The sequence below is a fragment of the Peromyscus californicus genome, unplaced genomic scaffold (genome assembly GCF_007827085.1).
Source record: "Peromyscus californicus insignis strain IS unplaced genomic scaffold, ASM782708v3 Scaffold_15__1_contigs__length_86483966, whole genome shotgun sequence".
Classification (NCBI taxonomy): Eukaryota; Metazoa; Chordata; class Mammalia; order Rodentia; family Cricetidae; genus Peromyscus; species Peromyscus californicus.
In genome coordinates this window covers 65,440,641-65,466,499 of record NW_026294447.1, presented here as the reverse complement: position 1 = coordinate 65,466,499, position 25,859 = coordinate 65,440,641, and the positions used below count along the sequence as shown (strand labels likewise).

General features: G+C 47.6%; 1 protein-coding gene across 4 annotated transcripts in view; it reads right to left on the bottom strand.

Annotated features, from left to right (window-relative positions):
• Ptprn2 (protein tyrosine phosphatase receptor type N2) overlaps positions 1–25,859 on the bottom strand; it is a 738,491-nt gene that overhangs the window by 111,000 nt on the left and 601,632 nt on the right. For 3 of the 4 annotated variants that reach the window (XM_052739186.1, XM_052739187.1, XM_052739189.1), the window contains one exon: positions 7,055–7,267. The exons of the other annotated variant lie outside the window; for it this stretch is intronic. In XM_052739186.1, the coding sequence (XP_052595146.1) occupies positions 7,055–7,267 (213 nt within the window). The remainder of the gene's footprint in view (positions 1–7,054; positions 7,268–25,859) is intronic. 4 annotated transcript variants of the gene reach the window in all.

The window sequence follows — 25,859 nt, the reverse complement described above, 5'->3', positions numbered from 1 at the left end:
CTGGGTACCGGGTCTTCCCTGTTGTTCCTAGGATGAGCTTTCTTTGCAGATTGTACTTGTGAGTCTTGGTTTGAAAAGCACACCTCACGCTCTGACTCAGGGTCCAAGGCCAAAGGAATCCCAGTTATGGGAAAACGCATAACAAAATAGAGAGGTGTATGACAGGACTCCATGCAATTATGTGGGTCTATCACCCACCAGTACATACTTCATAAAGCCCCCAAATCACCTTTGGCTATGAGTTCAAGAATGAGAAAGAAAGACATTTACATTTATAAAATGCAGAAAGGGGGAAACCGAGGAAAGAACCTGGCAGTAAAGGAGACAGAGAATGTGATGAGAACCCCACAGACAGTCCTGCCCTTTCTACAGCTTGCAAGCACCCTCCTAGCACACAGTGGGCAGAAGCAGGAGTCTTCTCCACTGCACGAGCCTAAAGTGGACCCACCCCTGCCTTCCTGCCTAAGCTGCTTGACCTCAGGCATCTCAGGACACCATGAATACCTTGCCCACATTCTGCGTGACTGTTCTCTGCCCTTCTATGACCCCCTACATTGGTCATCTGGCCACAAGAGACCCTGTCTGCCAGAGGACTGAGCAGTCTTTCCTCTCAGTTCAATATCACACATATCCCATCTAGATGTTCAATGTGCCTAACTTCTCATCTCCAAACAGCAATAAGCCAAGAGGCGAGGGGTGCCCCTATTTGCTATCTCCTGGAGGACCTTCTACCATGGAAGGACTTTGGTGACAAGACAAGGCTGCCATGGATAGGGGTACCAGGTGAGTGCTGTGGTCAAAGTGTCTAGAAGCTGCTGTCCTAACATGGTCTATGAGCAGGCATCTCTGCCTCTGCTCATTGGGGAGGCAGAACAAGTCATCTGTCTTCTGGTGCCGAGTTTGCCCTCCTGTCAAACTGGGTGGCCAGAACCAGCATTAGTGATCCTGTGACTATCCTTTGCAGAGCTGGCTGAGGGAACAGAATTAGGGGCTGTGGGAAGGGAACTCCAGAAGAGCCTCCCTGGGTGAGCAGTGGCAAGCTGAGCAGCTCCCAACTTTACAAGAGGCGCTTTCTCTTGATTCTAGGAGTAACATTAACAAGGTAAGCTCAAAGCCTGGCCATGCTTCAGAGAGGACTCACACTTCCTAGCGATGCCACCTACCTGCCCTGCACCATCAGACAGCAGAAAGGAGCCCAGAAAAGCCACCTCAGGGATACTAAGGCTGAGTTAATGCCCGTCATTCTTTCCTATCCCTCACACAAAGTTTTCTAGGAACTGTTACTTAAGAAATATCCAGTTCTGCTAATAATCCACAAGAAATGAAATCAAACAGTATCATATTAACAAAAAGAAGACATCAACTCAGGCCTCAGGATGCCCATGAACCAGCCACTCCAATCCCTCTTGTTTCTGTGTCTCACTAAGTGGCTTGCTATTTTAAGTCACATCTGACTAAGGGGAGTGGCCTGCGGTCTACGACAGGTGGCATGCTGTACTTTGCTTACATATTTCTCTGGCCATCCTCCAGATTTTGGTACTCTCCAAGGATCTGTCTCATTTCAGGAGCTGTGACTGAGGAAGCATTTTCCACCCCACCCCCGCCCCCAGGCAGCTCTGCAGAACAGACGTATAGTCACTGATTGGGAACTGTATGCTTGGAAGTTTAGGGGTTTTGAGAAGAATGGACTTCAAATAGCTTCACTCTGGAAATGCTCAGACCTGAGCTTGCAGAAGCATTCTGATCAACGAAGTTCAGCACACAGGGAACAGACATGCCTCAGATACCAGGGACTGATGGGCAACTTTCCCTTTGGCACACTTCCTTGGATGGTCACATTCCAACCTCAAGACACATGCAATTCAGTACCAATTACACAGTCATTTAGCATCTGCTTAATTTATAGTAAGGCCCAGGAATGTTTCAGGACATTATAGGCTCTGGAAGAGCAGATGGAGACCCCTCTTGGAGGTGCAGACTTCACTTGCATAGGGAAAGGTGGTAAGAATTCTGTCCACACTCAGGAACTTTTGCAAAGATAAAACAGAAACACTCCAATTCTCAGGGTTGACTATTCAGTAAAGAGAACTGCCTCTAACATTACATGTTAGGATGTCTGTCTAATTTGGAAGCAGGAAAGATTTTGCTTCTGGGATATTTGAACAAAAATATTATTTCAACCTGAAAATTTACTCATAAACGCAGGACAGCCATCTCAAGACATATTGCCAAGTCAAATGGAAAAGGCTTCCCTGAATCCTGTGGTGGGATCAAGGGCATCTGGGGGAAACTCACTGTTTCTGACTTAATTAGGAGGCATCCGATCCTTTCCCCATTTGCATGACTAGTGATTACACCAATTATGGAAGATTGAACTCACCTAGACAAAGAAAAGTCTGCTAATTCATAGCAGGATGAACCAACGTGTAACCTGTCCTCTCCTATGGAACTCGGCTTCCCTCAGCAGAGGTGAGTGGGTCCATCAGCACAAGTGCACAAAGCTCCCCCAAAGAGCGGCAATCACATGGCTCTGCCGTTACTTTAATAATCAACGGCTAATGGGAGTCACAGCAACCAAGATGCACATTTAGTGACTCTCTGTTTGCAGGTGGTCCCATAGCCTGATGCATGCTTTCCTCTGGGTTTGGTTCCAAAGGCCTCCAAATACACAAGGAAACCTGCTGGGTTTTGTGAAATAAACCATCAAAAGAGAAGTTGCTGAACATTCTGCAGGAGTCTCTGCCCCTGTGTCGGGGAGGGAGAGTGGGCCAGCAGAATACTAAACTCACTGCTCAGAGATGATCAAAGCCTCAAAGAAATGGATGCAGCATTCAAAGGGAGAGAAAGGGGGAGAATGTCTTCTAATCATCCAACAACTTATTTTTGGCACAGTTTTTACCCAATCACCTTCCATAGAAGTAGGGCACCTGCATGAATAAGAGGTTAGAAGTACCATGGTGCTGACCATCATGATTTTGTGCCTGTCAAGGTGTGGGTATACACATCTATGTGTCCATACAGGCATATCAGCATGCACACATGCACACACACAGCATACAAAGCCAACTTGGAAAAAAAAAGCAGGAAACAGAGTGGGTTTTTTTTGTTTGTTTGTTTTGGTTAGTTTTTTGATATCATGAAGGACAGACTAACCCCAAGCATGTTTTTATGAATTTAGGAGGAAAACAACACTTATTGAAACAATGGGGAAAATTCTGTCAGAGTATACAGGGATCATTGAATGTGTATGTAAGCTGTCAGACCCAAAATTTAAAAGGCATGAACAAATTAAGCTTCACTGAATTATCTGATGTGACTGATACCCTGGAACAAGATCAAAAGTAAGAACCTGCCAAGAAGATTTGGTTTTCAGGAGGCTAAAAAGAGAGCTCAGGAGTAGAGAGAGCTCCCTGCTCTTCCAGGGGGTCAGAGTTTGGTTCCCAGCACCTATGCTGGGTGGTTCCCAGCACCTATAGCCCTAGCTCCTGCAAATCTGATACCTTCTTCTGGCCCCTGTGGGTTCCTGCACACACATGGTTCTCTCTCTCTCTCTCTCTCTCTCTCTCTCTCTCTCTCTCTCTCTCTCTCTCTCTCTCTCTCTCTGTCACACACACACACACACACACACACACACACACACACACACACGTAGAAAAAGTGAACGTGTTTAGAGATAGTCACACTCCAGGCTGTTTTGCTATTTCCAGATGGTCGTTCACAACTCTGGACACCAGGATAGGTCACAGCCTGTGGCCTCTATGGTTCTATGCATGGGTGGTGGTGGTGGTGGAGGACACAGCTTGCCCACCTGTGCTGCAGAAGGTGCTGCATAAAGGGCCAACCATAGGACCCAGATCCTCTTGTCAAGGTCCCTCCCACCACACTGACCTAGGTGCTATCTAAGGATGGACATGAGGATTCTCTTTTGGGGGCTTCGAGGAGAAAGGAAAGTTACAACCAGAGGCTGTGTATGCTGCCCACAGCACCTTACCTCTATGCCTCCCTTTTCCTCACTATCGGAATACCTGTGCTCTGTGCTGTGGGCTCCCCACATAAGCACTCAGCTCTTCCACTTCCAAGGTAACATCACATTCTGTCAGTGACCAAACTTAGTGTACTATCTTCTACCACAACCCCTGGGTACCTTTAACCTACTTACACAATAACCTTTTTACCCTTTATAAACTTAAAATAATGAACTATTTTCTATCACGTCCCCATGAAATAAAGAATGGTGGCAAACTGTCCAATTGTCCCTGTGATCAGTGAAGAAAAGTATGGCAAATTCTGTTCACAGTCTCAATTACATAAATAGCAAATATAGGAGAACCTCTCTTTCCAACATACACACACACACACACACACACACACACACACACACACACACACACACACTGGAATTGGCAATTATATCTATGCTAGGCAAGTGTTCTACCACTGAAGAGTACATTTCTAGACACACAAAGATTTACTAGTAGATATATTAATTCAAGAAGACCCTTTTCCTGAAATTTATAGTTACATGTTTATAGTTTTATTTCATTTATTTATCAAGGGGGCAAAGGGGGCTGTGTGTGTAGAGGTCAGAGGACAACTTGTGGGAGTTTGTTCTCACCTTTCACCACGTGGTGTTTGGGGATTGAACTCTAGTTGTCATGTTTGACACTTACACTAGCTGGGCCGTCTCATGGACTCTCAAGTTTTGCTTTAAAAAAAAAACTTTTTAAGAAGATTTTTCAAACATGAAGGTTGTCTCAATGACAGCTATGGAAAATCTAAAGCATTAAAGCCCCATTGATGGATTCACATCTGCTTCATATTTCCACACAGCTGTTCCTTGAGTAACCACAACTATGAGCCCTTAGTGCACCCAGCTAAACCTCAAACTGACAACCACATGATCCCCATGTGCTGAGGCTTGCCCTGCTGAAAACAAGCCAAAGCAATATGACTGCCCAGCACATGGTCCTTCCCAGGAGCCTGCTGCTTGGATGGGAGCAGACCTCATCTTACTGAGGCAGCTTGCTGAAAGGTACTTGGCCATGACTTCAGAAATCAGCCCAACAGAAGATTTTCCCAATCATTTCACTCCCAATGTTTTTCTAGATCATATTTTTGAAGGAAAGTTTCCTGTCTTTTCTTTTTATTAATCTGGATTGAAGAAAAGCACACATTTCATTTATTGTTGGGATTACAGATTCTTATTAAACAAACCCGAGCTCATTATAAAATCAATATCAACTTAGTCACCATGCCCCCAGGAGGAACACAAAAAAGGTCACTCTAAGAAATTCAAACAGTTTTCTTGCTGCAAGGACATGATTTTAATTACAGATACTATTAATTAGAGCTGCCACTGGGAAGAGGTTTTTTTTTGTTGTTGTTGTTAATTATCACAAACTCAGTCATAAGTATGCATTTTTTCTACCCACGTTTTTATAAAAATTAGTCATTTCTGCATGCAAGTCCACCCTTTCATTCTATCAATATTTTATATTTGAATTTCAAAGTATATCAAAGGATACCATGCTTTCTAGAAAACCTGCGTCCGTATGATCTCTGTCTCTCACACATGGAACTGACTAGTGTGATAATTTATTTATGCCCTGACACTAGCTTGGCCCTGAGGACCTGGCATACTGTATTGATGGTCTTGCTCAATAGAATTTCTGGGTAAATTCTTACTAGTTTATGTGACATTTTTTTTTCCAGGCTGCTTCTTCAAACATGGTTTTTCTTTGACTTTGAAGCAAAGCTGTATGCTATGTGCCTGAAATGCCATCTTCAATGCATTTGAAGTTGCCATTTCTTTATAAGAAAAAGATCATCCTGACCACGCTGGTGACCTGCTTCAGAAAACCAGAGGCTTTCTCCATTCACTGATGATGATAAGGATTTTGAAATGGGAGCGAAAGCTGTCTCCTTTAAGCACAAGGACTTTATAAATTCTTCTCAACTTGTCACATGGGGCAGAGGCAGAACAACCACAAAGCAAGGGACAGCAAAGCCAGCTCAGACCAGCTGAGGGTGGCTACTGGACAGTCAGGGCATTTCCTGGGAGAACCTGAGTGCTCACCAGGGTAATTTTGATAATGGGACAGACAGTGTTTGCTCTATATATTGTGACATGTGAGTTATTGACATCACACAGCACAGTCATGCATTAGAAAAGACAAACGGATTCAATAAATGAGAGAAAAACCTTACAAGTGCCTATTGACTCAGCTTAAAGTAGCCACCAAGTGAGTTATTTTATATTCCTAAGTCGGAAATATTTAGATTTAAATGATGCTTTATATTAAGAAAATCTAATTTCCATTCCATACATTCTAGGCTTGCATTGCTGCTAAAAGTGAAGTGATAGTTTCATTATAGAAGGTCATTAATATTATGAAACATATACTACAGGACTTTCAAAAATTATGGGATGCTGTTTATACCTCATATTCTGAACCTTGCCTCTCATACTTCTCCAGGCTTCTGGTCTGCCTCCAGGAATGTTGGATGCCTGTATTTCTAGCACACAGCTACCTCTGCTGACTCATGAAGACACATGCACTTTACTTTCCATCTATCAGCATTAGGTTTCACTTTATCCGAATAATAGCAGAGGGTGGCAACAGATAGGTCAAAAGATCCCTTCCTATAAGACCCCAAGGAAGTCGATGATTTAAGAGCCATCTTTAAACATCTACACGACCAATTCATCTTGCAACTGTGGCGTGCTTCATTAATAGTGGCCAAATTAAGATAACAGATAATGCATAATTCATGTATTATACTTTTTCCACATTTCTAATTAGCAACCCACTTTCATAGCTAACACAAGACTATCCAAGAACAGTGTAAGATTAATACAGAGCCATAAAATTGTAGTTGCAAGGTATTTATATGAATGCTAATGAGAAGTTTCAAATTGTCATCATAAAAGAACCCAAACTATGAATTAATGAAAGAGTGCAGAGAATGGGGGGGCAGATTGCCTGCCCCCTCCCCCCGCCCCCAAATCAAGTTTGGTAAATCCAATAGAGCACGTTGAAAAGTTTCTTTTTACCTGGTAGGCTTCAGTGGCATCTGCACTGGGGTCACCCCCTAGTCCGGACAACTTCTCCTTCAGCTTGTAGTGGGAGTTGTGGCGGAAGCAATAGGCAAGGCTGGAAGCCAGGAGAACTGCCAGGATGCAGGCGATGGAGAGGAAGGTGAGCACGATGAACTTGGTAGAGTCTTCCTGCTCTTCCTGATGAGGCAGGAGCTTGAGCTTGCCTTTCTGGAGGAGGAGGAGGAGGAGGAGGAGGAGGAGGAGGAGGAGGAGGAGGAGGAGGAGGACAGGTTAGTACTCAAGGAACCTCGCCCCCTGTAGGTCACCCCCTCCACACACAATTCCACACTATGGGGAGGGGGCTGTGCAGAGGCACACAGTGGAAGGAGATTCCAACACCATAGCACCTCCAAATTGAACTGCTGTCAAGCAGAAGGCAAGAGCTACCCGGGTGGTGGCTGTTTTTCAAACTTAATAATATAAAGTATTTGGTACCTAATTTGCTGCTTTAAGTAAAACAAAGTATACATCCTTTCTAATCAGATATAGAGTTTATCCAGAGCACGTAACACAGCACATGTTTGGCAGGAGGCAGATAAAGTGTTAACGGAATTAAATATTCCCCAGACCCAATACAGTGCACTGGCCTGACTCATCCGCAAGCCGACATTCCTCCTAAGAGCTCCGGGACATAGCCTCTTGCTCTAAAAGACATTCTGTGGGCTAGTTCACCAGTTCTAGTCACTTTTAATAGGGATCAATAGGCACAGACTCTAACTCCTGGTGGCTGAGTATTGTTCCTTTAAAGGGGACAAGGTCTTTGAGAACAGGCGATTGGGAAGTTCAGGTCTCATCTTAGGGGAATAGGTGAGAAAACCCTTTCCTGCATGTCACTCAACTCCAGGGCAGATAGCCAGACAGCGCCCCCCTCATTAGCTTCATTAGGAGGTGTATTAGCAACAATTAAACACGCCACAGGAAAATGGAAGGGCCGCAGGCAAATCACCCACGACTCTCGGCCAGCAACCCCCACAATTACTCGGGAAATGAATGGAAGAGCACGCCCCTGCGTCCATCCTGGTTGCTACAAGAGGAGAACAATTAGCAAACTCCTTTCTGCCACCTAATTTCGCGTGGTAACAAAATGGATTTTTCCCCATGAATGCCTGGCCGGCCTATTCATTATCTCTCTTCTATTAGTAATTTTCTGCTCCGCTTTCAGCCTCCCAACTCTTCGTTTCCTCCAGTCTCTGAGTGTACACAGTGTCTCTTATGTCAGGCTGGGCCCATTTTTATCTTGTAATCATAAAGGCCACCAAAGCAATTATCGCCGGTCTTGACTGGAAAAGCTGGTCATTAATTAGCCTGCTTTTGCCTTCGGTGCGCGGATTAGTGGGAGCCAGGACCGAGTTAATGGAAACGCGGGTTAAATGAGAAAAGACACCAGGATTTCCTGCCTAGATGCGCGGCTTGGTTCTGTTTGGCTCTGGACCCGGAGGTTCCTGGGCTGCCCTAATGGATGGAGCAGAGGACTGGAGGGTGCTCCAAGGCCTAGCAGAGAAGACCCTGGGGCGGGGACCAGGAGATCCGGAGCTTGGACCTGGACACTTCACCCAGGCCTGAGTGGTGAGTGGCCGGAACCAAGGCTGCTGCTGCGGGAGAGGAGCGCACAGGGTCCTGCTCTTGGAAAAGGCCGTGGGACTCCTCTTCTCCTGGCTTCCTCCCAGGTCCCTGCCCCCTTCCACTCCCACCGAGCCCACACAGGGGCTTCTAGAAAGAAGTGAGAGTCACCCGCCCCTCCCCCCAAGTCAGCGAAGTGAAGTCCCCTTCCCAGTTTCCAAGCTAGGCTTCTTTGCCCAGTGCGGGCAGGAGCCCAAACCACACAAATAACCCTTTCGGCCAGGGTCTCAGTGGCCTGCGAGGAGGCTGTCCTTCTCACATGACAAGCAGCGGGCTGCAGTTCACAAAGAGCAAAACCTTCCCTGTAAGTTCCGGGCCAGTGGGCCTCTCGGCACCACTTGCAAACCGAGGTGGTACACTCTCCAGGTTTCAGTGTGGTCCCAGGCATGCCTGGGCGGGAGATGGTCACCCCTGTCCCATCAGCGGCTGCTTTCCCGCCCTTGTCTGTCTCTCCTCTTCTCAGCAGACCACAACAAAGGCAGTGGCTGGATGACTGTGACAAGTGCACCTCACCCTGCCCCTGAGCTGTTGGAGGGGGTCCCTAAACAAGGACCTAGGCTTTGGGCCGATCTAAGCTATGTGGCACTGGAACTAGGACCTTCCTAACCTTCCTGCTTCAGGTACTCAGATAGCACAAAGTCACCAGTCATGCAGCGCCTTAGTATGTGGCAGACCATCAGTACGCCCTGCACTGGACACGTGGATCCGCGGAACCGGGAACCATCAGGACTCGGGGCACCAAGAGGGCAAAGACCCAGCCTAAGAGCACAAATGCTGCCAGAATGCCAGCAGTGCCAGGTGGGAGGTACTAGGCACATTGGAACCACAGGAAGAGGCAGGTGATGCAGAGACATCATTCTCCTCACTGGGACCTGTAAGTGGAGAGGGGAGCCAACCTCAACTCCACAGGAGTCCCATCAGATTACCCTAGTCTCCAATCTCCTCTGCCCTCACCTCCGGGGCACCTGAAAGTGGCTGGTGCCCAGAATTAGTGACAGCTGTACCCCTGACCCCCAGATTCCCTAGCCCACCTGAGAGGAGGCTCCTTGCACTAGCAGAGAGACTGTGAGGTGGGGAGTCTTTGGAGGCATCCAGATCTGAAGCTGTGTGGGCTTCAGGGCCTGAATGGGAAAGCACCCTGAAAAGTATGCAGAGAGCAGGTTAAAGGAAAGAGATCTCAGAGAGGGTCAGGTGGATGCTGGACCGAAGGACCCCATTCAAGTCAATATATGTCTAATATTGAGGTCTGGATTTGAACTGACTGATGGCTCTTCAAATGTGAAAAGTACCTCTTAGGGGTTCTCTTCCCGACAACAGTTCCAAATGCCCTGCCCTGGGGTGTTGAGATGGGAGGAACTGGTAGCAGTGGTCAGGCCTTAAGAATCCTGGAAGAATTGAAAATTTCTAGAAATTCTTGTTTTAAATGGCAGCTGAATGTCCTTTTCTAGGCACAGAGACAGAGTTAACATAATTTCATATTTCCTTTCTTTTTGTGGAGCTTAAAAAAAATCAAATTTAAAAATGCTTGTTAACCAGGAGTCTCAAGAGAAAGAAATGAACCTGCTGGAAGCATAAAAGCCAGTCTGCACCTGTGCTGACCCAGGCCCTCTCACAGTGGTGACTCCCCAAGGATGAGCAGCTTGGTGTGGACCACAGGCTGCTTTTCTGGGCCTCCCGGAAGACAGCCCCGACTAATTAGAGCCATCTTATCAGTCTTGACTTGAAATTGAAAGAAAATGATGTTTAAATATTTATAACTTTGACATTTACAGTCAGATGTCTTTTAAAAGCAGAACACCTTCTGCACAGTGGAAGCTCTTTCTGAAAGTTTGGAGCAGTGCTGAGGAGGGTGGTGGAGCGATGCCTTCTCAGAGGCAGACTGCTAGAGGTGCTGGGCAAATCTGTGCATCTAGGATACAGGAAGCACACTTACCAGCACTCTACTACCAAGTCCTCAGCAGCAGCAGCAGCAGCAGGACTAGGACAGACTTAAGCAAATAATCAGGAACAATCAGGTCCAGGCTGCATCAGTTCCAAGGCAGCTTGGAACTGTAACCTCCAGCATGTCTTGCTGCCATTGCCACTTGCAGCTCCTCAAATTAAGAATTTATGGTTTTGCAAAAGCCGTAAGGTGAAGTCGGTGTGGGAGCAGGAGGGCCGATTTATGGAGCTGCTCTCCAGACCATGCCCTGGTTGAGTTCACCATTCCCACCTCAGAAAGATGCATGGGGCTTTCAAGGACATGTCTTCTGAGACATCCATGACAAACACCCTTATAACTTTTGAAAATATTGTGCAGTAAGCTGAGGGGGTGTGGAGTTCTATACTCAGAGCCAATTGTGAGAACTACATCACACCAATACAGAACTTGATGGTGGACGTTTGTAGACATGGTGCCAAAACAAAATGTTTTCTCAAGGCTGTGTGACATAACCAATTCACAAGAACCTGTCTAAGTCTCTGACTTGCAGTTTAAAATCTGTTTGCTCTTAAAAAAAAAAAAGTTATGGGCATAAACATTCAGTTTTGTTAATACTAAATTTCTGCAGCTGTTGACAGACTCATTGGTGCCATTTCTAAGGAATTTGATTTGCAACCTAGCTCCAGCCTGTATTAGCAGCAGCACCACCACCCCAACACACTTTGGTTTGCAAAGGCCTTTACTAAAGATGAGATGAGAGGCATGTCCCCACCCTCTCCTTTGGGGACTCAGGTTATTATAACTGCAAAACCTTTCCCCCTGCGAAGCAGGAATTAGTCTCAGAGACTATTAATGAGTGGCTATAATAACTTGGTCTTTAGCTGGCGAGATGAGCATCTTAGAGAATTATTTGGAAATTTCTTTCTAAATTTACTAAGATATATTTATTAAAATATAGTTGCTATCACTTTAAAACTGACCACAGTTTTCAATGAAGCATTTTCAAAGCCAGAACAAGAGACCAAACTTAAAAAGAGGGAGGGGATAAGGTGTCTTGAAATATTTTAAAAGTATTTTTTAAAGCTGTTAACTGAACTATTTTTAATTTGGAATTTGCCACAGAATTCTAATAAATGAGAGAAGTCAAGCGGAAATAATCATGTATTAATTCTCTGCATTACAAAATCTTTTCAGAAGCTATTATCAGAGCAAGAGGCATTGCGGCCTGAATTCAGGGTGGGAGACGGCCTTTGTGCAGCTGAAAGCTATTGTTCCCCTCTACAGATGAAATTGTACTTGCAAATCTGCCATTCAAATAACCAAAAAAAAAAAAAAAAAGGCTTATATGGGCAAAAGAATCTCCAAGAAATAATTATTCTTAAACATAAACTTTAATGAAAATAAGTTATGTGCTGTTTTAAAAACAGGCTGTTTGTTGAATTTTTTAGGCATACACATAAGTGAATATACAAAAGATAATAACTTATTTGCTATCTTGAAGTACTCCTAAAATAGCTGTTCTAAAAAAAATGCTCTGTTTTAAGATAAGGGGAGATGTATGATATTGATGTTGAAAAGGAGAAAAGACAGTCTTGTGAACTCATTTTTAGCATTGTTTGTTAATCACAAATCATCCGGGGTGGAAGAGCCAGCCAGCCAGCGGAGAACAGGCCAAAATGGATCTGTCCAAAGAGGAATCCTGCCCCTTCGAATTTTTCCAATCCAGTGGCTGCGTTTTCATTACACCAGAACTCAAACTCGGCGGGCACCCTCAGCGCACTCACAGGCTGGTGCTTTGGCTTGTTTGGTGCTCGAGGCCTGGCGTGGTCTACATGCGCACTCACCGGCAGGAGTTTCCTAGGATAATGTCCTGCTATTGAAGGGGGACATTTGGCCTTACTGTTCAGTCCAGTCCCTATTCACCCCAACCCCAAGAATCAACTCCCTTCGAGACTGGATTATGTTTTTCACCTTCTCCCGCTCTCCACAGGCCAGAAAGCCCTTGGCTGAGGACTTGCCTAGCTGGTCAGGACCGGGTTGTGGAGAAGAGTCCGAGCACGGGTCTATGGAAGCTGATGGCCGCAGTCACCAGCCCCCTCCCCCACACCGGGAATCTGACCCACTCTGGCCTCAGCTTTCTCACCCCCGTTTCCCGGTCCCTTCCCCCTCTCGCTAATTCCCAAGATCCCTGCAGAGGTCGTGGAGATCAGACCATAGCGCGGGACACAAAAGGTCGAGGGTTCCTGGGAGCCTCGGGTATTCACAGCCCCGAGAGGGTCCTCTCAGGGACAATGAGGCGGCCCAGCCTCCCGGGCCACAAAGCGCGCCGGCCGGCCGGCCGAGAGAGAAGGATTAATGTCACCAACAACGCCAGTACCCATCCAAGAATACCCAGAGCTTAACAGCACCACCACTGCACACCTCTGCCTGCATTCCCCACCAGGGCCACGGGTGCTCTTGGGAGCCGAGTTGGGCATATAGGCTGGGAGTCGGTGGGCTTTTCCTCTTGTGTGGGTAGAGAGGAAACAGCTTCCACCTCCTCTCTCTGTTTTCTCACATTTTCTTGATTCCTAAAACCACTGAAACCACTAAGTCCTTTACTCCAGACTGGGAAGGCTCTTGGTTCCCTGTAGGGGCGCTCGGTGTCGGGTACCTAAGGGGACTCGAGGTCTGCTGATCAGGGCTGAGGAGCGCAGTGGGACCGGACCCAGGCGGGTAGAGGCACAGTGCTGCCGCTCGACAGGTGAACTGCAGCGCACAGCTAGGTCTACCATGCACTGGGGCCTGGCGACCCCGATACTGATTCCTTTTCTTTCAAGCAGTTCAGCCTGGAGCGTCGCGGACTCTGTGTAACGAAGACGCAAAAGGACCTTGGCTTTAAAAGTCAATGTCGCTGATCTGGGGTCTACCCAGCTGTGTGGGGACGCACATCAGGCGGGTTTTAGGAGCCAAACCGGTAGTCGGAAATGAAGGAAGTAAGCCCTTGTTCAAACAGCTCTGAGTCAGAAGTTTCTCTGGCGAGTGCGCGACCGCCCCACCTGGCGGGGTTGGGGGTGTCGAATAGAAAGGGGGTGGGAGAAAACGCGGGCTCCCTTTGGGGGAGGGGAGGGGAAGCTCGAAGCTGGAGGCGGGGGTCAGAGGACTCCGCACTCTCCTGGGCCACCCCACCTGCCTCTCTAACGCCCCGCCCCGGGCCCACTTGGTCCTCTTAACTCGTTACCAGCTGGGATGCCTGGATGGCACAGAGGCACACTCCGGAACCCCAGAGAGGAGAGCAAAGAGGTCCCCAAAATGCAGCCAGAAGAAAACGCCCCCACACACACACACGCTGGTCCCCTCCATGCTAGCTGCTCATCCGACCTCATCCATCCTTCCCTTTCCTCACCGTACCCATCTCCATCTCCGTGCCCGCACCACCTCTCATCCTCGAGGCAGTTTTCTCCAAGTTCTGAATTGCCAAAGGGCTAGCCTTATGACAACAAGCCGAGAGGAGTACTCGAGGGGAGAAGTCCTACAGACCACAGTTCTATTCTTCCCCGGGGAAGTCTCCTGGTGCAGGCCCAGGACCTGTCTCTCTTTTCTAGTCTGTGCGCTCAGAAAGGACCGCCACGGTGGGTTCTCCGCCTCAGACCCACCTGGAAAATTATTCCAAATGCAGGTCTTTCTGGTTGGTCAAACCTTTGACAGGTGTCCTGCGGCAAGTCAGTTATCCTCTGAACTGGGTCGTACATCTGGGCCCCTCAAGCACACCCTCAACCCGTAGAAGGTTCTGTTCCGCGCCCTGTCACCACCGCGCTTGGTGATGCCCTGGGGGTATCCACTCTTGATCCCTTCCTTACCACCCGACTCCTCTCTCCTCTGCCAAGGCCCACCAGACCGCCCCACTCAGTGCCCAGGACAGGGCTGGCAGTTCATGGTTACCTGCAGCTAGGCGGACGCTGGGTGCCCAAGAGAGCAGGAGGTGGGGGTGTGCGCCCGGCCAAGCGGCTTCGGGCACAGCTGCCGCGGACGCTGGCAACAGTAGCTCCATCATCACAGCCAACTGCTTCTCTGCATTGGAGCCACTGACGAGCCGGGCCATCCTGCTTCTGACCACAAAACTTCTCAGGCGGATGGTGGAGACAAAGGTGCCGCGCGTCTCAGCAGCGGCGGCGCGGTGGCTCCCGCTCCCAGCCCGCGGGTGCAGGCAGTTCTGCGAGGCCTCTCAGCACCGCCGGGCGTGCTCCGCGCCAGCCCGGCCCTTTGGCTAGGCGCACTGGGTCCCGACGCTGCGTGGGCGGGTGCGGGGCCCGGCTTGGGACGGTCCCCGCAGGGCGGCCGGCCGCGCGCGCAGCTCCAACCGGCGCGGCCGCCGCGCCCCGCCTTATATCCGGCCCCGCGCGCACCCGGCCGGCGGCGGCGGCGCGGCTCGCGGCCCAGCCACCGGTTGCTATAGCGATGTCGTCCCCCCCCCACCCCACATGTTGCTGACAGCAATTGGCTAAGGGGCCGTGGCTCTCCATACACCCTCATCCGCCCGAGACTATGAATGGACATAAGCTTTGTCAGTCATTGGTACAGCGCAGGGCCTTCGCTGGTTCTTTCTTTTAGTCTTTTCTTTCAATTCCTAAGTTGCACTTCATTCTGGACAAGTTCAGAGCAGCACTAAGGTGAGGGAGTGAGGCCTCGGCTGGAAAAGTCACCCCTCTTGGCCCTACTGCGACCTTTGCTTATGGAAGGGCAAGTGATGTGTAGAAACTCTCCAAGAAAAAAAAAATACGGTAAATCGGGCCTTTTCTCTCCTTTCCAAACAGAAGCATTTTAATAACTTAGGAGACACCCCCCCACACACACACCACACATACACACTGTACACGAGTCCCAGTTTCAAAGAACCAGCTGCTCATAGGAAGCAGTCTGTTGCATGCAGGTAATAATGAGACTTTGCCACCATTTGGTCCAGGCCAATTGCGGGCCACTAGCCCAACATGCTGGACGGAGCAGGAAAAAAAATTAGCAATTTCGCCTGTATCCCTACGCTCTTGTCCACATCCTAGACGACCTCCTGGTGGGAGGGAGGGAGGACACAAGGCTACCTTTCCAGACCCCAATTACTTCCCATTTACTTGACCGCCAGCGCAGACCTGAGGCGGGAGTAGAGCCGGCTGGTGCTAGCCAAGAGGTCTCCAGAGCCCTCCCCTGGGTTTGTACTCCACTACTGCATCGCGCTCCGGGGCTCTTCCTTCCTACACTCTTCCTCCTCAACCCTTGCTCGCCTCCGGGGCGCGGCCACAGGTTGGGCACCCTGGTGCGCTGCGCCCCCACAGAGCGGCCAGGAGCCGGAGAGCTGAAATCCAACATCTGTGCGTACAATGCGCTCTTCAAGGCCCACAGCTGCAGGAACAAGGGGAAGAAAGGAAAGTGTGGGGGAGCAGATCCTGTCATACGCAGATGACAGTCTGCGGAGGGTTCTTTAGTTCCTCTTTTTCTGGAAACCCCGACGCCCTCCCCCCCTCCCTTCTCCTGCCGCCTTCCCATTGTTCCCTGCACTTGGGACAGCTGGAGACGGTGGCCTGCACAACCCAACACCCCCACCCTACCCCACCCCTCCACACACCCGGAGGCCGCAGAGCCTACTCCTGGGTCCTCGGACAAAACCACTGCAGGCCAAGCGGGAAACGCTGAGAGAACCCTGCTTTTTTTATCCACCCAGGCGAAGGGAGGGAGCTCTGCTCCCCCAAAGAGGGCCCAGTGCTACCAAGTGACTGCCTCTGTCGGTGCTGCTTCCCAACGACGACTTCTTCTGGTCGGGGCTTAAACTCTTTTGTTTAGTTAGTTTTAATTTACAGGGGCTGACGGTGGGAGCCCCAGAGGCCTAGGGTGGCTACATAACCTGCCCTAATCTTGTGGGCCTGAGTAGGTTGCAAGACGCAGCTGGTGACTTCATGGGGAAGATGAGTTTGGAGGGTGGCAAAGAAGAGAATCCGAGCTTCTCCCGATAGTGACTCCTCCAAAGATACAGTAGGTGGGGAGAAGTCAATCACTTGGAGTGCCCCTATGCCAGAGGATAGGCCCTGCAGACACCCCTCAAAATTGGTTGCTCTCCAGGCTCTCCACCAGGCTCTCTGGAGAGAAGTGGTTCCAGGACTCAGCAGTGCACTGGAGGCCACAGGCCTATCAGGGCAAAGACCAGGATGGCTGCAGCGGTGGTTCTTCTCAAACCCTGCTACCATCCTCAGAGCTCAATCCACTGGAGTGCCTGGTGCCTCGAGTTCCTAATAAGCCACCAAAGCGACCCCTGGTTTAGCCTTGAGCTGAGGAGGGAGGAAGGGAAGGAGTGTCCCACGAGCTGGAGCTCTGGCGCAGAGTAGAAAGAACGCAAGACAGGGGACATGGAGTCTGAGCGAGGCCCGGGGGAGGGGACCTGCCGCCCTCAGCTTCTCAGGCAACCGGGTCTCTCCATAGCAACGGCCGGCATGTTAGCACTCCTCCTCCTCCTCTTCCTCCTCCCTCTCTCCTCTCTTTCTCCCTTCTTCTTTCTCTTTCTCCCTCCCCCCACAGGACTTGGAGAATGGATCACAGAATACTGCGGCAGGGAACACAGACTTCCTCTCTGTGATGAGAGGTTCAGCCTCCCAGGTGCCGCGTGTACCCTTAGGGATGGGGACCCTTCACTCAGCAGCAGTGCGAGGACACGCCATGTCCCACGCTCACCCTTTGAGATGCCAAGGTACCTGGCTTTCCTATTGCAGTCACAGCACCTTAAGGACATGGAGGCACAGCGGGGAACAGAGGGGTCTGGCAGCCCAGGGCAAGACGCCCGCCCGCACTAGGCGCCCTCGAGATCTGGGCGGGGCAGCGGAGTCGGCGGCGCGCGGCCCCGGCTGATAGGAACGCGCACAGCCACCGGGAGTTCGCGGCCCAGGGTGCTCTAGACCCAGAGCCAGCGTCGCGCGAACTCAGTGGGATGCGGTGCACTGAGAGGATCCCAAAGGCCACGAGGCGCCTGGCACATCCCAAGACGCGGCTCAGCGCCATCCTCCTGTCACATCCCACTTGCTTTTCTCGCTTTCGATGGTCCCGAGACTCAAGCAGGTGTGGGATACAGTCCCTCTGCTCCAAGTGGCACCCACCCCTTGGCGGTCAATTCGGAGTAAAGGCCGGCTGGCTGGAGAGGGCCAGGGCCCAGGTCAGATGCAAGCCAGAGCAGGATGCGCTGCCCCTGCAGGCAGCCAGCTTGGTTTTCCACAAGCATCAAGAGACGTGGAAATCTGTAAGTAGAGGCATTTGTTTTACTTTAGTTTCCCAGTGTCCCAAAGGGCTCCTGCCATGTCTGAGCACCACGCTTCGGATTTAATCGGAATCCAATGGCCGACCTGCCTTTCCCCGTGCTTTGAGGAAGGATGGATACAGGGGTGCAATATGTTGCATTTTAGTCATCTTTTCAATAATGAAATGGCCTTAAAGCCTCCGTGCGGTTATTTCTATCTAGAAAAGTGTATTTCCTCACTGGTGACCCTTACTGCTTCTCATGCCTCTGGCGGCTGTTGCCTCGGGTAGCCGGGCCCTGAAGTGGAGAGCCCCAGACCCACATTCTGGCTGCAGAGGACATGGAGCAGGTCCACTCTGAAAGCCAGACCAACATGCTGTCCCAGGGGTTAAGGGAAGAGTTTGGACTTCACGTGCTGACTCCTTTTGCCTAGAAACTGATAAACCAACCCAGAAGGTTCTTGTTTTTTCCCCTTCCTTTTAAATTTATTTTCTGGACAGGGAAAGACCCTTATAAAAGTTTCTCAACAGTGATAATTCAGCAATCCTCAAGAAGGATAGTGGTTTGTTTTTTTTTTTTTCAAAATCACAAAATCATTATATGTGATTTCAGAAACATTTCTAGAAAAATTTAAACGACACAAAATATGCATGAGACATATTGCTTGGAATCTTTTATAGACGACAAACGGGTATATTATTTATATAGAAGTTAGGAATGTTTGGCCGATGAATAAATAAAAAATGTAGTATATGTAAAACTCTCTGAACCTACAAAATTCCCAAGCAATACAGTTTAAAGTGATTTGTTGGTCTCTGCTAATTCTTCATTGCTTAAAGTGCATTTTACATTTGTCATGTGTGAGGCTAACTTGCTGTGATAAGAATCTCATTTTCAATTTAGGGACCAGAGTAGCCTTGAAGAGCACTCAGCTAAGTGATTACAGTCACTCTCCAGCACACGGACTTATTAAAGAAAATGTAGTTTTAAGCAAAATAGAGAAAGGCTGTTCTGGAAGACACACTTGTGGCAAGGCAAAACCCTGTCTCAGGAAGTTGAAATGGTGTGGTCAAAGTGGAGAATGATTTCAAAGTGCTCGATTTCAGGCAGCTAAACCAACTGGTTTTTTTTTTGTTTGTTTGTTTGTTTTTTGGTTTTTTGTTTGTTTGTTTTTTAAGCAAACACTAACTTATAATTATAGCTCACATGTAGTATTTAACATACCTTTGATTTGGGAATCTGTTTATAAAATGTTTAAATTATGAATTAAAAAGGAACCAGAGTTTTAATGATGATATTATTATCATTTTGGTAGCACTTTTCTCACCTCTACGAAAGAGATGTTTTTGGCAAGCAGAATGTCTGACTGGGTCAGGTTCCCAGGGAGCTAGGGTGCTTGGCATCCTCTCAGCTCAGCCTGGGGACTTCTACCTTCACCCCTTGTCAGTGAGGGTTTTTTGTTTGTTTGTTTGTCAAGGGCCATCAGCAGATCAGCATGGTGTCAGAGGGCCAGCCACCCAGCCTTGAAGACTGTGAGCAAACTTCACCGCACCCTCAGACTCAGCTCAAAAACAGGTGTTTCCTGGGAGTGGAGGGCTGAGGCTGCTCTGCTATCTGAGAAGCTGTCAGGTGCAGCTCTTCAGGCAGTGTCCTCACTTTAAAGTCAGGAGGAACTAAGACATCCTGAAATTAGTCACTTGAATTTAGGGGGAAACAAATAATTCTTTAATCAACACAGAAAAATGGAAATCATTTTTGGGGGCATGAGAAGGGGAAGAGAGTTGCCAACACAAGCTGGCTTTCATTATTAGTTCTAGCATTGGCTCATATTCTCATTGGTCTAAAGTTTTGTAAATGGAAAAAATAGGGATGACACTATGGAATAAGGCCTATGTTTCCTCCGCGGCTTAACATAGTTACGTGAAGCTGTGCCCTTAAAAATAAACAAGTACTGGCTGGAGAGATGGCTCCGTGGGTAAAGGCGTTTGCTGCCAAGTTTGGTGGAAGCGGGGAGCCATCTACAAGTTGTCCTCTGCAGTGGGCATGCATACACTCACGATTCAACACACGAGTGTCGAAATTATTTAAATAAAAAGTGTGCTTCAGCAGAAGTTTATGGTTGATAGATTGGTTAGCAAATACATGGTGATTTTGTAGACTTTTCTTTCCAGAAACTTTGAAATTATAATTCAAAGGACATGACAAGCCCCAGGCCTTTGTTATTGCTGTTATTAGTTTTGCCCATTAAAAGCCGTGTTCTAAAGGACATGTGCTCGTGGGGCAGTCATTTACAAACAGAATGGTGTCCCTGGAGGTTCATTTGGTTTTATTCTCAGATTCCAGAAAGTCTACAAGATGAATGACTGTCTCCCTCATTGGGAAGATCTAGCCATTTATTATTCACAAATAATACTGTAAATGCATATTTAATGGTTGGTATTCAGGATAGTGTGTCTATTGTATGTTTATGACTAGATTTTTATTCCTCACAAATTTGGGCTAAAATTTCTTTGACCGAGCCTTTGTAAGAAAGACTCATTACCACAGGAACAGAGACCTAACTTCTTTAAAAGTGGTTAAGTAGTACCATTGTGTTCCAGTGAATGGAAACAAGATGCCTCTGTAGAGAATTTCCAGGGTATCTCTATTTTTTTCTGTTAAGCTCTCTTTCATGGGTCTTGTCAGGTATGGACCACAGGTCCAGTACGATTGTTGAGAAACAGCTCCTTCCTGGAATTACTTTGGAATTAAAAGTAGAACAACCATTGAGGTAAACGTTTGTTTCACAATTATGTCATTTTGCAGTACACTGTTCATATATTCTTTAAGAGGAATCAATATGTGTGTTTTAATGTACGGAAATAGGCTCCAGTTGACTGAATGAACAGCCACAGTCCAGCAAGCTTGCCTTCCTGTGGGGAGTCTACAAAGGCGTCACTGTGAAGTGGCTGTTCTGATATTCTATTGCAGGTAAGTTTACGAATATTTAGATCAAATGAAAATAAAAATTCAGGTGTGGTGGTGGCTTCTCTGACAAAATGAGAAAGTCTCAGGCTTAGCTGTTACCTCAAAAAATTTAGTGACAGTAATTCAAAACTCCATAAAAATCCACAAAGTTACTTGGTATAATAGTGAACTGAATAATCTTTTTAAAACTCCATCAGCTTTCCTTTATGGTTACAATAGGACTTGATGGTGTTTCAGGAGGTATGGTTCTCATCAACACAGGGTCCCACGGGCACTTCAGAGTGCTGGGGACATCTTCACCACTGTCCACTATTATCTGTAGCAAGTTACACCCTTATTCAACATTGCTCAGTCCTTCTGAAATTCCTGTTTAGATTTACCCTCAGAAATCTAATTTAATATTTTAAAACTATTTTTTTTACTTCTGACTGCCCCAAATTCTATGGCCTAATCATCTGTTTCTCTGTCCTCATCTCCAGTGGCTTTTGAATATTTAAAAGATAAATCTTTAAGGAAAGATTGCTTCTTTCTTTAAAACAAGATTGCTATTATTTTAATAAGCCATTTCAAAAGATTCATGCCGAGTACGGCATGCCTAGCTTCATTAGAAAGTGACTCGCTCCTCTGGTGACAGCTGTCGAAGAAGACCCTCACCTGCTGTTCAAGCATGGTCACAGTTCTCTTTTGTCTTCTCCATGACCAAGTCCTGCTACTTTTTCAGGGCAGCACCCAGTCTGACCTTACTTCTTATCCCTTCTAAGTTGAAGATGTCAGCCCAGGCAGTCCGGATTAATCTCCACAGCCCTCTACCTAGTGGCATGCTCCATCCATTTGATGAGCTCGTGTCTCTCAATATGGCCTCTTCTATCGCTTCCTCGGACCTAGCAGTCTGGCTCCTTTCACCCAAGAACTAGGTGCACACAGGAGCTAACCCTGGAACCACCGTGTCAACTGCTCTTCCCCCGAGGCCTGCAGCCATCTTTCACCTACTTGGCATCTGGTGTGGAATCCCTTGGCTTCATAAAAATGATACAGACTTGTCATTTTACATACATGTGGCTGTGGTCTCACTTTCTGTGGTTTATTATCTACAATAAATTGTAGACCAGAAGTCTTAAATGGAAAATTCCAGAAATAAAAACAAGTCATAAGTTCAAAATTTCACATTGGGGAAATGCGATGAACTCATATGCCACCGGTACTGCCCTGGATATATTCAGTTGTCCAGTGTTTCCAAGCTGTATATGCTACACTCCATCAGGCACTTAGCTGTTCAGTTCATATCTAGCACTTTCATTCAAGTAAGCCTTATTTTACTTAGTAACGGCCCCAAAGCACAGTGCTGGCAATTTAGATAGATGTGCCAACGAAAAGCCATGCAATTCGTGCATTTCTATTCCAGTTATATGGCTGAGGAAACTGCTATGAAATAAATGAAAACTTGCAAATGGATCATCACTGGCTCCTTGGTAAACACACACTCTCCCCACACATTTACCAGGGAGGATCTCTGCTTTAGCCATACCCTCCAGGCAACACCAGGTGAACGGTGTGGAGCTCTGAGGAAGGTCATGGGCATCTTGGTCTCCATTGGGTCCTGCAAGCCTCTCCTCATTGTCACAATAACAAGTGTTACTTGGAAAATAACTCAGTAGCCACAGTTGTCTGGGAATAAGACAGCAACTTCCTTCCTAACCTTCTGTGTGATGTACGAGGCTCCTTGGATGCTCATGTTGACCCAAAGTATCAGCCGTCTGTGTCTTTCCTCAGCCTCATTACCACCGCCCCATCTTTCTGTGCTCTGTTCTGGAGCACACAGTGCAGATTTTGTCCTGTGCTGTGATGCAGGTTTTATGTGAGAAAGTTCTAGCTTCAGGTATGTTCACATAAGGAATGATGGCTTTGCCGGGAGATGATGGCATGTTTGAAAGGTGCTGCAGTGTGAGCCTTTTGTAGCAGAAAGGCCACATGGTGCATGTATGCCCACAGCATGTGATCTGTACGTCCTAAGTTGTTTGTTTTATCCATATGGGAAGCGAATGGCTGGTCCAATGTTGGTGAGAGATCAAGGTTGCTGTTCCCCCTCGGTTGCTGGCATGTGCTGGATAATAATATTTGATGGGAAAGGTAGGCACTCAGTCAGCTCACTATTTCTTTTCTTTTTTTTGATTCTCAATTATCTATGGTTTTGATTTTTGTTGAATTAATTCCACCACAAACACAAATAGAAACTCACAGGTGTACCACCCAGAATCCACTGAAACCAAATTGCCTCTCCATCTCTTGGTCCAGGAGGGTGGAGTGTCTAGGGATGTGGTACAGCTCTTAGGCCTCAAGTTGCCTGCCAACATGACCATTTCCAAGTTGTTGACATTTTGAGACATGCTGGTCTCAGGAGAAAGCTGAATACAGAACTTGTGGGAAACAATACTCTTTCTTTTTTGGGGGGTCAGGGGACAGGGTCTTGCTATGTATCTCAAGCTGGTCTTCAGCCTCCCAAAAGACATGCACAACTATACCCTTCATAGAAACCATAAGTTGGATTATAATTACATTATAGGAAGCCAAGAAGGTTGCATTAGGAAGTGTTACTAAGACCAGCCTGTGGCAAAGTCATCAGAACTTGACTGTCCTGAGATGTTACTGTGTGACAGCCAGTCCTCAACTCCAGGGGGAAGATTTTGGTAAGTATGGTTGAAGTCACTTTCAAGATGTGGTGACAAATCCCTTGCTGTCTTTCTAGCTGTGAGTAAAGCCAGCTGCCATGTATGGACTGCTGGAGAAAGGCCCATGGAGCCACATCTGGGGTCTACAACTTTCAGGGCTGAGGCTGTTGGTGTTATGGGCATGGGACAGATCCTCCACCCGATGAGCTCTGAGATGACACAGATAGCTGGAAGCCCTCGTGGTCTGTTTCCGATCCCTGGCCCACTGTGACTGTCAGATAAGAAGCAAAGGGTAACTATTAGAGCTAGGGGCAAACTTAAACAAGCTTTGTATCAGAACCACTTTAGGACCCTACAGAGAAGAACCTCATCCCAGATAATGAAAGTCCCTGTACAATGGAGGATGGGGGTCCAGACACTGTGCAGGACATTTCTGCGGAACTGCTACACCCACTCAAACCATGGTTCCCCAGCAGCACTTTGTTCTCTGCTTATACATCATACCTCTGTCCAATAGTACTCACCCCTGACCCCCATTCAGGTGGTGGGTTTCCGTTGGCCTTGTCTGCTTCCCTTGCAGCTTTTCTTTCTTTTAAAAAATATATATTGTTGTTGTTGTTGTTGTTGGTGGTGGTGGTGGTGGTGGTGGTGTGTGTGTGTGTGTGTGTGTGTAAAAATTAATACCAGATGAGGGCACTGGATCCCCTGGAGCTGGAGTTACATGTGGTTGTGAGCTACCAGATATGCATCTGGGAATGAGATTTGGGTCCTCTGGAAGAACAAGTGCTCTTAACACTGAGCCGTCTCTCCAGCCCCACAAATGGCCTTTCTTGAAGGCAAAAGTTTTTCTGAGACAGGGTCTTGTGTGTTACAGGCTGGCCTCAAACTTACTAAGCAGCTGAGGATGATCTTGAACTTTTGATCCTCCAAGATCTGGAATTGCAGGTGTGTGCCATCACCCTTTGTTTACATGGTTCTGAGGATCAAACCCAGGGTTTCATGCATGCTAGGCAAGTGCTCTTCTGACTGAGCTGTATCACCAGCCCCACAAATGAACTTTCTTTTTCTTCTTTTTAAAGATTTTTGTTACATTTTGTGTGCGTGTGTGCATCTATGGGTGTGTGTATGTGTGCGCATGCAGGATGTTAAAGAATACCTTGCAGAGTTCTTTACTTCCACCGTGCAGACCCAGGGGATTGAACTCAGTTGTCGTGTTTAGTGGAAAACGCCTTTACCACTCAGCCATTTTGCCTTCCCTGCCCTTTCTTTTTCTCTGTAATATTACTTGAATGCAGCAGGCATTCTAAACTCTCCTAAGAGAGTCAATTCTACCCTGTATGCACAATTCTAGCCTGTATGTTCTTAAATGCAGAAGCCACACTCTGTGCTCCTTGGTGGTCTTACCGCCCATCCACACTCATGACTTCAAGTCATTCTTCCTCCCTGTTCCCTGCTCTTTCCTGTAGCTTGTCATCACCAAGCCATGCCCCACCAATGGTACACACTGCTTTCTGTAGTCACTCACTGAGACTCCCTTCTTCTGGGTCCTCTGGGGCCTGAATTGTAGCCTCCCGCCAACCTTCTGCATGGCCTCTATGGTTGGCCAGAGGGTTGTAGGATGGACAGCTCGCTGTTCCTGCTACCACAGCCCGCAAAGATGCAGTAGATGGAGAGAGAAGCAGCTGCTTGGGCTGCGAGCCAAGAGGATATTAACCATCTCTGCACTCCCGTCTGAAATTGCCATCACTGGACATGCCTCGTGCATGCTTAAACTTTCGTAAAACCACGTAAAGCATCCCCAGAAGAAGTTCTAGGCCTGTACACATTTTAAAAGCAATTTACTGTTGCAAATTTAAGCTTCAGCTATGACGGTGCCACATGATTGATAATTCTTTCTGTGGGACTTACAGGTTCATAAACTAAAAAATGTTAACGTCATTACCTACAGGTGTGTGATTTCCTTATCCTTTATATGGACATAACATGGGTCATAGTCACAATTTAATAACAACCCAAGCAGGGCTCAATAAAAGTCACCATCAGGAGCTGGAAATGTTCTTCCATTTATTTCTCTGCTAGAGCTTGGCAACCAAACAGGGTTTAGATGGAGATTAATTGCCACCTGAGAACTGACACTCTTCCAGCATGATGTGGCAAGAAGCCACCTGGGGCTCCGTGCTAAGATCTGGCTACTACACAACAGAAGAGGGGTCCTGGGCTTCTATCCCATGAGAGGGCACCCTGGGGTCACCGATGGGGGCCACATATCACAAATGACAATGGTACCCAGTTCTGTCCAGAAATTCCTAATACATTGTCTGAAATGAACCACCCAAT